This window comes from Tympanuchus pallidicinctus, unplaced genomic scaffold (assembly GCF_026119805.1).
Source record: "Tympanuchus pallidicinctus isolate F22 unplaced genomic scaffold, pur_lepc_1.0 scaffold3, whole genome shotgun sequence".
NCBI lineage: Eukaryota > Metazoa > Chordata > Aves > Galliformes > Phasianidae > Tympanuchus > Tympanuchus pallidicinctus.
Genome location: NW_026294747.1, coordinates 4,527,683 through 4,541,132, shown reverse-complemented (window position 1 = coordinate 4,541,132; position 13,450 = coordinate 4,527,683). Strand labels below are relative to the sequence as shown.

Genomic DNA, 13,450 nt, shown 5'->3' with positions numbered 1-13,450 from the left:
CTAGTTTCTTGTTACATCAGCCAAAATAAATGTCTCTGTTCTCTGAATTGCTAGACCTCACAAGAGGGAAGTGGCAGGAGCTTGCGGCTAAGGGAAGGCAGAAGACCAACCTCCTCAGCAACAGCTTATTAACTCGCACTAAATCAACAAGAAACTACTTTAAAAAAAAGAAAAAAAAGGAACCTCTTACATTCAAACATGTCAGTAAAGCAAGTAATTTAGTGGATGCCTGAATAGTTCTAGCAGACTAGGCCTTTTGGTAAAGGTATTTTAAAACTTGAACAGCACCATATTTCTCCTGCAAATAGGAATATACAGATAACTGAAAGAAGAATACGTAAAATATTTAATAGAACTTTTAAAAATACAGTTCATAGGTTGTTCCGCAGACAGCAATTAGCTACAGTTCTTTGGTATAAAAAATATAACCAGTCAGGGCAGCAAACACTGTATCACATCTTCTTTACAAACTGAAGACAGAAAAACCAGACCTGCTGATAACATGGAACTGAATACTAAGAGCAGTCAGCAAGTCAGTATAGCAACACATAAGGCATTCACTGTACAAGCCAGAGTTTTGCCTTCAGCCAGTCTCTAATGTCCTTTGAGCAAGATGCATACAAAATACAACTGGTTTAGAAATCACATGTTAAGAATTAAAAGATGGAAGCAACACTTACACAAATCAAGCATTTACAATTCTAGGAGGCATGTTTCTACACCAGAAAATAAAAAGTAGCCCAGCTTAAGGCTTTAACTGCATTTTGAACAAGTCTTAAATACAACCTACTGACTTAGGTCTAAAAAGTTCTGAACTCAGATACAGATTGATCCTTCAATAGATGTACGTGCTGTCAATATTCAAAGCTCAGCACAAGGTATTAGAGATGAAGAAAATTAAGATTTCTCTGAGCTACACTAAGCAAGCTTCCCCATTTGTCAAATGAAACAGGTTGTCATTTATCTTTAAGCTTTGATGTTTAAGACTAACTGGAATTCTTTCCTAGCAGCTCTCATTCCTGAAAGTGCACAATTTTTCTTCAAAGTCTTCCCAAGAGGCAGTGACTACGTTGAAGGTGGTTTATGTTAATCTTAGTAAGCTTTAATTAAAATTCTCTTTACACCTCCCCAAATTCATCAGCTCCACTTTCTCTTCAGCCATCTAAGTAGCAACAGAAAATGAACTGCTGGAAAAAAATCCCTCAATTACAGCTTTAATATTGCTGTAATCTTCCAGACTAATCGGAAGGATCTTTGAGTGCCTATTTTCAAGTGCTTAAATATTTCAAACATACTGAGCTTTTTATAATAAGGTTCTGCTGTTACAAGTGCTATGCAACGTTACAAAATTGGAAGCATCTACTACGCCTTATATTAAAGTTTATTAGACGACAAATAAGCCGTGCTATGCAACTAAGTACACACAGCAAACCACTGACAATGCTATCGAACTTGGACAGTGAAGACTATTACCACTATTTATATAACTACACAATACTATAACTATACTATACAAATATACAAATATAACTAAAAAAAGTCTTCAGCCATCTGAAAGATTAAATCCTCACTATGCCATTCAATCCTTACTGTAGTTTTAACACTCACAAAATTTAGAAGGAACATTACATACATTTTTTTCTTTATTTTCCTCAACTGTTATTAATACAGAACTGTTAAATAGAAGAAGGCTTAACTGGAAGCAAAAGTAATTAAAAAAAATCTCCTCTCTCACTAAAAACTTTAACTGCTTCTACAAGTACTGCATAGAAGATGAATTTCATATCACAAAAAGACTTCAAAAAGCCAAGTCTTCAAAAAAACCTCATAAAACAATCGTTCTGTTTGTTGGTTATTTTTGGAATTTTTAATTATTATTAGCATAATCTGTTAGTTGCAAGTGGTCCTAGGTCTGATCTAGTTCTACCTGCTAACTGTCTCTTATTCAGAAACAGTCAAATATCCTGACAGTATGGCAATAGTGCAGTTCAATCTGTGTTAATTTTGTTATTTAGTTTTTTCTACATCATATGCAATAAACATCTCAGAAGTGTATATAGACAGAGAGAGGGTAGGCTATGTACCATGTGAAGTCAAGCTGGTTATTCAGAAATGCTTGTGCCAATTTTATCACCTTTTTACTATACCAGTCAAATCATTCATACTAAATCACGGTGGATAAATGTTGCACTTGAGATTAAGCTAGCCCTTCCTCATTCCGCATTATAGAAGTATTACTTCTTTAAAAGCAGTATAACAAATTCAACAATCTCCAATTGTGTTTCCAAGGCTTAAGAGGTTTCCTAATGCATGTCACCTGGTAATTAAAATCAGAGGTCAATGAGACACAAGACCACAGCAGCAAAAGTACACTCCTTTACCAGTGTTCTCTCCAATGTGCCAGTTAAAACAGGTTTCAAAATACTTACAGCCAAGAAATTAGAAACAAAGCTGGACAAGAATAAAGATCTGGCTCCATTTTGTCTGTTATTCAATAACACAAGAGGCCCATTAGGACTTAAAACCCCACGTCTCCTTTGCATTTAAATAAGTTCCCTTACACTGTCCTAAAACAGGCTCTCATTTAAAAAAAAAAAAAAAAAAAAGCTTAAAAACAAAAAAAGAAACATTAATTAATTAAGAATCATTAAACATATATTCCTTTAAATGTACTGGGTGTCAAACTTTACAGCTTTTTCTCCAAGCAACAAAATTAAACTTTATAGCCTTTTTTTTTTTTTTTTTTTAAATTTAGTTGAACTTTTTTTTTTCCCCAACAAATTGGAGATCTTGTGCACAGTAGGAAGCCTGCCCACCTACAACTATACTAAACCAACTGCTAGAACTCACTAATACTTCACAGGCAGGAAGATAAACTTTCCACATCATCAACTACACTACTACTGAGTAAGGTTCTAAAATGTGTGTTTGGTGTCCAAATAAGAGCTCCAGGAGGAACAAAAAACAAGACTCAATATTTCCAACATTACAAATGTAAAAGCGATCTAAACAACGTGTTAACATTTATTGCCTTGGATCTGAGTTACTATCCCACTGATTAAACACTGACAACATTCTAGCAGTATTATTTCCTGCTTGTATGATAGCAGGTTGGTTTTTATAGCAGTTATTTTTAGCAAGTGATAAAATCTTCATATCTTTCGGGGAATCTCTACAAATTACTCAAAAATATTGATATTATTGAAGAATCAAAACAGCTGAGAACTCACACTGAAAGCCTTTGTTTGATCTGTAGAGTTTAAATGACACGGGGAGCTTACCATACAGGCACAGCTTCCCATCACTACTGCTGCTGTATTACACCACTGAGTAGGCCGGGAACAAAAGAATCCAGATTGGTTTATAAGTTTTCTCTTACCAACCACTTACATGGCTTCTTTTATTGATCCAATGCCAAACCTGTTATATGATTTTTTTCCCCTCCTAAGACAGACCTAGACTACAGACAATGAAAGAATACTCACTTGTCTTAATACACTGTCACCACAGTGGAGATTTTAGAGTCTGAAGACGAATACTTTTGAAAACATAATATATACAGTGAGTTAAGATCATACGGCTTGGAAAATCTGAAACAAATTGCAGTGATGTCACATATTCCTTCTATGTAATCTAGGTTGGCCTATTTAGCAGGATTACGCTATTTTCACCACTGCAGAAGTTAGCCAGCTAGTAATTACTATAAACTGAATGGAAGGTTGAGATGATACAAAGCATACCAGATCAGTCTGTATCATATACAAGAATAACTTGCAGTTATTAGTGATCTCCCTTCCATTTTCAGTTTATAAAAGCAACAACAATCTTAATGCCAACCACTTTGCAGAGTGGAAATGCAGTCAACGGATTGTTATTGCTCACAGTTAGTAAATCTAGACAGAACCCATGCCACATCCTCTTCACAAGCCTCCACCACCTTGCCAACAAGGACACTTCTAGCCCTGTCCTTCTTACCATGGCTTATGACCTGTCAATTTGAGCAACACATCATACGAAATTGCAGGCAGTATATGGCGAACTGCAGTCCGATACTGATGTAAAAGAGGATTGGAACAAAGAACAATGCTAGGGTGCCTTACTGCACCATCTAATGGATTTGTCTTGTAATTCAAATATAGGTGGTATGCTGTAGGAAAAAATAAGGATCAACATATTTTTAATACTTATCGTTTATGAACGAACATTTGCTGTATTTTATATTCTTTTTACCTTGACTACTCAACCCCCCCAAACAAAATATTCAACAAAACATCCTCATTTTTTGCTAGAAAGTTTAAAACTCACTTCAAATTCAATGACCTATTCTCAGAGACAAAAGGATAAAAAAAAAAGCTGAGTTTTAGTCACAAAGCATTCAGGAGAAGACAATGAATATACATCATCATACTGCAAGCATAGCTTTGTTTAAAAGTCAGAGGAACAGATAAGACAGAGCTAGTCATCATTACCTTGGACTTCTTCCAGTAATCCTGAGGTAGATATCATACAGGAATGCTGGGGCCTTATGGCTTACAGCAATCCAGTAATGATATAAAAGGTGATTGGAAGTTAGATTTACATTGGGCCGTCTGAAGGCCTGTTCGAGAGGATTCCTCTTGAAAGTAGAAATTACATGGTACTCTGAGAAAGAAAAGTTGCGTAACAGCTTTGATAGTAACCATGTAAAATTCAATGGTTTTCAGAGAATATTACAGTGTACAATACCTACTTTAGTATGCCATTCAAATAACCACCCTCGCTCTTCTACAAATCACAAAAACTAAAACAGTTAAGCTTTTAACTTAAGATACTGTTAAACTGGTTCATGTTATTATCAAGAGGCCTTTTATGCTTTTATCTTCAGTAGTATTTTACTATAGCTTCTCTCTTTCTGTTCCTCTTCCCTACACAATAAGTTGATTTCAAGAATTCAGTTAATAATATAGCACATAAAGCTACTTAAAAATTCCTCTGTATTTCATAAAGCCTTTTCTAGACTTGTATAAAAATACTTTTGAAAACAGACTGAGGATTAGGCAAACATCTCAAGCGCATTTCAAATTACACTTCCTACAAGTTGCCATATTCAATCACTTTTATGAAACGCTGTTAGGACTGGACTTTGAGAAACTGAAATTTGACAACCTGAAAATTCTGTGCATGGTGGACATGCACATCTTTAACAGTTATCTTGAAATTCACTTGGTCTTTGCAATCATCTCCTGCAATTTTACGCTGTTACTTATAGAGTGTAACACTCCAGTAAAATTAGGATATAAATGAAGTCAGCAATTTTCCAAGTTGAGCTGAAGCAATAAGGTTTATAAATATAGATAAATAAAATGGGCAAAAGTAAGTAAAAGCATGAAGAAAGTAGTCAAGAGAAATAATATGGATTTAAGTAATTAGGATACAGAGAAGAAAATAAACTAACCTTAGGAACTCTGTTTCTAAAAACTGGAGAGCTAACAAATGTTTAGCAAGGTAAACCTGCTGGCACGGTGTTTATTATAAGAACCACTACAGAGTTCCTGGCACATGGGTTACATTTTAGTCAGAATATCTAAGAGTTGAAAATAGGTGCCCATGCTTTCTTAAAGATGTCTTTTCCCTCTGCTTAAGTAGTCTCATGTAACTGTCAGGTAATTAAAACAGCCATTAAAAAAAACCAAACAACCTGAAGCTAGAAACAAGAAGCTTCAAGTGCCAAACTACTATCATACCTCTCAATTATGCAGCTGCACAAAGTACTTCTAATTTTGAACTATTTACCCACGTGTTTACAGTCAGGTTGGCATTAAATCCACAATCACTACTTCTCCTCTCAGCAGTGCTCTTCTTTGTGTACTACCCACACTGCACAGATCAGGCTGCGGCAGCATCAAGCACACATAATAAAAGTATTTATAAAAAAAAAAAAAACCATGCAAAATACAGAAGAGAATGAAAAAGCACAATGCGCTGCAAAATTGAGAGGCATGGCTATTATACTAGTTTCAACAACAGAAAGGCAACATGACCTACTGATTTCCCCCCTCCCCTTCCCCAACTTGACCTTAGTTTTCTGTTAAAGTTTATTAAAAAAACATGGCATACCAACTTCACTCCAGTGGAAAGGGTTGGTGCCACCTGTTGTACAGTTATATACCATGATATTTCTTGGTCTGGAAGAGAAAAAAAACAACCAATAAGTTAAAGAACAAATAAGTTTTTAAAAAGGAAGATGGGAGAGGAGGAAAAAAGCTGCCATAACACCAAAAATCATACCTGAAGTTAACCTAACCAGTAACATAAATTATTTAAAACAAATTGTCAGCCTCATATTAGTTTTTTTGCTTCCTATTAAATTCTTCCAGTATTTAAATCCATCTTTAACTAATGCATATATATATATATATATATATATATGCATATGCGTGTATACAAACACACTGTGTGTGAACAATTTTCTCCACCACAGAAGGCTTTTTCTAATTACTGTAAATTACAATGGTCACAACAAGGCTCAGGAAGAATTACTTAAGTATAGGTTATACAGTAGTATCATAGGTCTTATCTTCCCCTTCACTATGAAGTGCTAATCATCGCTTTAAGTTACACACTGATGGACTAACACTGTTAGAATCTTAAAGCCCTTTATCCTGTGGGAACAGCAGAACACTGATTAAGTATCAGAATGATTAGTACCATCACTTCAAAACACTTAGCAATCTTTACTGTCACTTGCTGTACCTATTAACTCCAGAATACCAAGCTGCAGCCAGTGTCATATTGACAACAACATCTACTGGAACAAGATCTGCTACTGCACCGTTGGAAGCTCTCATTGTTCGAAGAATTCCTTTTCCTGCCTTAAAAAAACAAAATAAAGAGACAAAAAAATGCACCAGTAAAACACACGAAGCTTCTAAATGGAAGAATTTTTAAATATTTTTAAAGTAATTTAATATTAAGAAATTACTTACAGCAATGAAGAGACCACTAGGTCCATTGAAGTTATCAATCCATCCCTATCGTGAACAGTTGGGAGGAAGAAGTTTGAGTTAGCAAAGTCAACAACTTTAAGTGAAAATTTGTCAAGTTAACTCAAAAGACATATTAGTTTTCATACACCTAAATGAAGCTCACCCAAAGTAAAATCAGGTAACATAACATCCTATAATACAGATAATCGGTCTCTGTAGTTTTACTGGTCCTTTTAAGTGAATTATTGATTTGCTTATTTCTTACAGTTAATAAAATGCACTACACGTTTATGTCCCAAATATTTATATTTTTATATTTATATTTTTAGAAAACTTCCATCAACTCAGTCCAATAGCTGCCAACAAAACTGCAAACTCTTGTGAGGGTTTTGGTGTGTTTTGTTTTGTTTTTTCCAAGTAGAGAACATTTTCACTTAACTTTAAAGCCAATATTTAGACATTATGTACGAATTGTTCTGACACATACATACTCCAGATTTGTGGTGTCAATTATACGTATTATTGAGTAGTTAAGAAATATTTAGTTGAACTGAAGCTACTCCAGCAGTGTCTCCCATACACGAGGAAGCATATAGCATAAATACTATACTATACATATATCAATATATAGTATAGAGCAATACATACAATGCATGTCATTCCCTGCCATTACGAAGCTTGGTTCAGTGTTTTGACTCCACTTGTCTTATGTGCCACACACCCTATTTTCCTTAGTGACACTTCATAGCTATTGACATGTTAAAGCACCCTCAAGAAGGAAAATGGTTGCAAAAGATTTTTACATGTGAAATCGTGTCTCCCATTGTGACATAAGTATGCTGTTCCACATTTAGAAGTAATTTACATCCCTACACATCCAATACATGCAAGTATCCTGTTTGATGTCTTTTCTATCATAGCTGTTAACCAGAAGCAAATCAAGCCACAGCTCTGAAATCTAAAAGGTTTTCTTCTACAAAGTTCACTACACACACAAGTTGTCAGTACATACTACAGTTTACAAGCAAGACAGACAGATGAAAACTCAATAACTTACAGGAAAAGGCTCCTTCCAGCTAGCACCAACAATAGACGGCCTTATAATGGCAGTGTTTAGTCTTGCACCTTCTTGCTGTACTACATATTCAGCTAAGGCTTTTGTGTATGTGTAGGTGTTAGGCCTGTCACCTATAAGCTTAGGAGTAATATCATTTACGAGGCTATCATCCATCCACCTAAAGAAACAAAATAAAAGAAAGTGTAAATAAATGTATGCTGTTTCACTGGAGAAAGTGAGAGGAAAAAAGGAAATCTAAATAAATAAAGACTTCTGAAAGTAAAACTTCTATCCCATCTTTTCAAAATATCACCCAGGAAAAACAGTGTGTAAGCACTTCCCAAGAACCTGCATAAACACACACAAATAAGAAATTCTGCAAAGAAACATAGGTAATAATTAACAATTCGGTTCCATATTTCCTGTGTCTGCAATAACCCCACTAGATAACACTAAATCTGTATATTTTAAATCTCAGCTTGAGTCTCTGAAGCTAAATCCAGCTCCCACTGAATTCTGCAAGTCACATACTTTCACATTAAACTTAGAAATTGTAAAACATTTCCATAAGTATTTGTTTATCAGAATTTGCTGTCAGATTATATAGGGTTTGGCTTTAAAAAAAAAAAAAAAATCTATAGCTTCCAAAATATAATTTAAGAAAATGAAAGAGACAGGATTTTTGCTTATTTAAACTAAAGGTTAATTTTTGAAAGATGACAGAAAAATATCAAGTGTAACAAAGCCCGTCTTCTACTCATTTTTCTTAACAACAACTGCATATTTACAGAACTGGTCTGAAAGAAGAGCTTAAGGAAGAAAGTTTAATATGAGAGCCTACAACAGCAGTGTAGTTAGGATGGTTTATTGACACTATCACTAGCTTACATAAGACTGCTAATACTGATTTTCATGCTCATTTGGCTTTAAATTAAACTATAAAACTTGAGCTTCTGAGTGCAAATATTAAGAACAGAAACTTGTTTTTCCAAACCAGAACACGTGGCTAGTTCCAAAACACTTCTGCAAACATTTCATAGGGTATACTGTAGACAGTATATTTATAAGCTTAGTTAAATATAAAAGCTTGTTTTTAAAAAATCCTTGCTATTTATAATAAAAGTTACTGTGATGTCTTGTTTGTATTTTAAAAGAGCATACAGACTGAAACGGAAAATTCACTCCATGAGCAAAAGAGAGAAGGGCTGCATGTTTTGAAGTCCACTGGAAGAAGCATAAACTAGTTAAGTTCTTGTCTGATTCACTCATTTATTATACTCTATACTTCTGTACTGAAGAGCCTCTGCAAAAACCTCTTTGGAAAAGGGACAGTGAGGTTCCCAGCATTAATAAGCTAAAAAGCTGATAAAATTACAAGTCCCAGAATTACCTCCAATGTTGGGTTAAGTGATCATACATCTCTAAAGCAAGCTGGGACAGAGGGGTTCCTGACAGCCTAGCCACATAATTCCACAAGCTCCAGGGCTAATAAGACAGAGTGCAAAAACTTCCTTCCAGTGGCAGCACACAAGAAGCTCAGTTTACCCCACTTACTCTGGAGGCTTAGAGAATAAATGCATTATTTATCACCTAGAGATCTCTATTATGTTCCAGACTCCATTCCATATCATGCAACACTTTTTTTTTTTTTAAATGACAAGATTTCCTTACAAGATTCAATACTACTCTACTCCATACCTAGCTCAGCTTTAAGTGACCTTGAAATCTCAGCTTGTTTCCTTTACAGAAAAGGGTAGTGTCAGTCATACTTCAGATTAACAGGACAACAAACTTGTTTCTTAGGTTCTCTTTCTTAGCTGTTTGATACTTCACTACTAGAAAGCAAATAAAGATTCCTGAATTAGATTAGTAAAGCATAACACATACTCAAGAGAATCCATCAACTTCTTGGGATCAACAGGAGGTGGATAAACAATTTCCTCAATATGTTTTCGATTGCAATATGCATACGCAGTGGAAACATGCATGAATACTTCTAGATTCGTCATTTGCTGTGCCAAAGAAAGGAGCTGCTTTGTGGAAAGCACATTTAACTGAACGGCATCTCTGTTGATTAAAAAGAAAGTTAATCAGTAAAAAGCAATACACAAAAAACGCATAAAGAAAAAACGAGTCAATCCACTAATTCTTTCCTAAATACCTAGTGACAGATATATGTGTTATTTCTAACATTCCTGACTTACTTCCTTACCCCATGTACAGTATCATAACCTTCTGCTCATAAAAATATGACACAGTCTATGTAGAAATTTCTCTCAATGTTCAGGATACTTTAAGTTCTACCCTGTTCTTATTGGTAAGATAGGTAAAGTCAGCATACTTTTGGCTTCCTCAAGCTAAACCCTAATACAGTAAATTTTTCAGAAGATGCAAAGGAAAAAGAGATACAACAGAACACCCAGCTACTGTATGAGATGGCTGTCAATTTTAACAGCAGCTTTAAACTTCCTAGCTCAAGTTAAGTCAACACCTCAGGAGGAAGGCTTAGAGAGCTAATAATTTGGATTTGGCTAGCATTTTCTTGTAGGACAGCTGAAGACTCAGTAGCACAAAAGGATTACATAAAGAAAAGAAGAACAAATAAAAAGGATTGAAATACCATACCACATACTTCCATCTCTCTAACTTAACTGCTTCTCATAAAAACAGCACCCTTAAGGACGCCATAGAGATATACCTAGTCTCTTACATATTTTGCACCACATCATAAAACACCTTAATGATCAACTTCTGTGATTGTTTTATACGTTTATATACATTTATATACATTGAGGGGATAATGGCCACCCTCAGCAAGTTTGCTGATGATACGAAGTTGGGAGGATTGGCTGACACGCCTGAAGGCTGTGTTGCCATTCAGCAAGACCTGGACAGGCTGGAGAGCTGGGCAGAAAAAAACCAGATGAGGTTTAACAAAAGCAAGTGTAGAGTCTTGCATCTGGGGAGGAATAATTGCATGCACCAGTACAGGTTGGGGCATGAGCTGCTGGAGGGGAGCCCTGCGGAAAGGGACCTGGGTGTCCTGGTGGATGACAGGTTGGCCATGAGCCAGCAGTGTGCCCTTGTGGCCAAAAAGGCCAATGGCATCCTGGGGTGCATTAAAAAGAGCATGGCCAGCAGGTGGAGGGAGGTGATCCTCCCCCTCAACTCTGCCCTGGTGAGGCCTCATCTGGAGTACTGTGTCCAGTTCTGGGCTCCCCAGTACAAAAAAGACAAGGATCTCTTGGAAAGAGTCCAGCGGAGGGCCACGAAGATGGTGAAGGGCCTGGAGCATCTCTGCTATGAGGAAAGGCTGAGTGATCTGGGTCTGTTCAGCCTTGAGAAAAGGAGACTGAGGGGGGACCTGATCCAGGTCTATAAATATCTAAGGTGTGGGGGGCAGAATGGCGAGGCCAGACTCTTTTCAGTGGTGAGTGGAGACAGGACAAGGGGAAACGGCTGGAAACTGCAGCATACGAAGTTCTGCACCAATGTGCGAAGGAACTTCTTTACAGTGAGGTGACGGAGCACTGGAACAGGCTGCCCAGGGAGGTGGTGGAGTCTCCTTCTCTGGAGATGTTCAAGACCTGCCTGGATGCCTACCTGTGCAACCTGCTGTAGGGAACCTGCTTTGGCAGGGGGGTTGGACTCGATGATCTCTGGAGGTCCCTTCCAACCCCTACAATTCTGTGATTCTGTGATTCCAGATATTCTCTTCAGTCTACAGAACTTACTATGGGAGCCAGCATTCTTGTATACAACACACTAATCAACTAAGATTCAAGAATGCTGCTAAATCAAGCTTTGCCAAACCTTTTCCCCCACAGTGTTACATTAACAAAATGTTTATTTTAGGGAGGGAAAAACAAGATTAAGGCTGCTTTATCACATATTATCACCGAAACATTAGGGGACAGCAGCCACGGAACTGTTCTAAAGCAATAAACACCATTCAAAAATATTACCTCCAAATAAGTTACTCTGTTGTTCTTAGTCCTCACTTCCTCTTTAAGGAGGGCCAAGTAAAAAGTTAATGATAATATCTGTACAGTGATGCAGGCAGCTTTCAGGCAAATTAGGAAGAGTTTCAAAATAAGCCTCAAGTATTTCACTTCCTTGGTTTCATTCCTACTGCTGACCCCTAGCTAAGTTATTTTGAAGCCCATTGGAAGAAGCACATGCTATGTAAGTTTTTGCCCAATTTATTATATAATGACTAAAGAGCAACTACTATATTCCTCTAAAAACATATTAATTCTATCAAGTGAAGTCTCAAACAGAAAGTGCAGCCACAGCAAGTTAGTTTCCTTGGAAGAAAGGCAGTGAGCTTCCCAGCATTAAGTGACCCAGGAAGTAATACCACCAGAAAGGAGGTAACTCCCACGTTACGGTATTAAGCCACTTTACATCATTTACTCCTCTTAATAAAGATCTGATGAAGGCTGATTTTAAAAAAAAAAAGAAATATTCTGGCACATCTGCTAGGTTCTCCAGCCCCAAACCCATCCTAATAAGTGTTCATTTTCTGCTGTGTAAACAGTGCACTGCATCCTCGAGTGGAAATTGCCAGAGGCTTAACTACATCAAAAGCCCATTTCACTAGACTTTCAAATTGCTGCAGACTCCTTTAGGCCTCTGACAGGTTGGCAGCTCCCTAGCATTCTAAGGCAGTAGAGCAGTGATAAAAATGGGCTACCTTCTACTGTTCCAGTATACAGGACAGAACTTTCAGAGAGGTGGTGCCATCATTTTTAACAACTCAACATTCTCTTCATAGAAATTTGAGCTGTTTACCACAAGATCATAATATCTGTTTGTTTGGAAACTGCTGAGTCACGGCCTGAACCTCTGACTGATCACCTGAGGCAAGCAAGCAGTCAGCCACGGGAGCACAGTGAAGGCAATTCACCTGTGCTGCAGGAAGGGATGGAGCCTGGCTGCACCTCTCCTAGACCCATTTAAGAGCTGACTGCCAGTGGGGAAGGATCTCTTCTGGAGATCTGCTCTGCTGCAGTTTTGTGAGTGAGCCCAGGATACGAGTAAGCTTTCTATCTATTCTCTTTTTGTTATTATAATCTGCTTTGCCTAACTCATTGCTCACCTCAGGTGATCAACCAGAGATTCAGGCCATGACTCAGCAGTTCCCATACACTGCTTCAGAAGAATTTTCTTGCTTTTGAGAGCCTTTATTGTATTATTTCCTTAGTACAGTTCCTTTCCGTACAAGATGAAAGCTATTGCACTTGCAGTTTTCAACCGATTTCTAATTCTCCCTATTCCAACCTCTGCAAACTTCCACTCTTCTTACTGAATGACTTTCTGAAGTTATTTAATCTGCTTTTTTGTTCCTCAAGGAAATAAATCAAGTACTGGAACTGTTTGTATTCCCTCTTACACACAAACTCCAGTATGAGTAATGAACACAGTA

The 13,450-nt window shown here is 36.9% G+C and overlaps 1 protein-coding gene across 8 annotated transcripts in view; it reads right to left on the bottom strand.

Moving 5' to 3' along the window:
* Nucleotides 1-13,450, bottom strand: part of FAR1 (fatty acyl-CoA reductase 1) — a 34,618-nt gene that overhangs the window by 8,442 nt on the left and 12,726 nt on the right. For 7 of the 8 annotated variants that reach the window (XM_052694364.1, XM_052694371.1, XM_052694370.1 and 4 more), the window contains 6 exons: nucleotides 9,910-10,089; nucleotides 8,023-8,200; nucleotides 6,966-7,010; nucleotides 6,733-6,851; nucleotides 6,097-6,164; nucleotides 4,470-4,641 (listed from right to left, as the gene is read on the bottom strand). In XM_052694364.1, the coding sequence (XP_052550324.1) occupies nucleotides 4,470-4,641; nucleotides 6,097-6,164; nucleotides 6,733-6,851; nucleotides 6,966-7,010; nucleotides 8,023-8,200; nucleotides 9,910-10,089 (762 nt within the window). Of the gene's footprint in view, nucleotides 1-3,975; nucleotides 4,148-4,469; nucleotides 4,642-6,096; nucleotides 6,165-6,732; nucleotides 6,852-6,965; nucleotides 7,011-8,022; nucleotides 8,201-9,909; nucleotides 10,090-13,450 lie in introns of all 8 variants that reach the window. The other variant, XM_052694365.1, reaches the window with a different exon arrangement.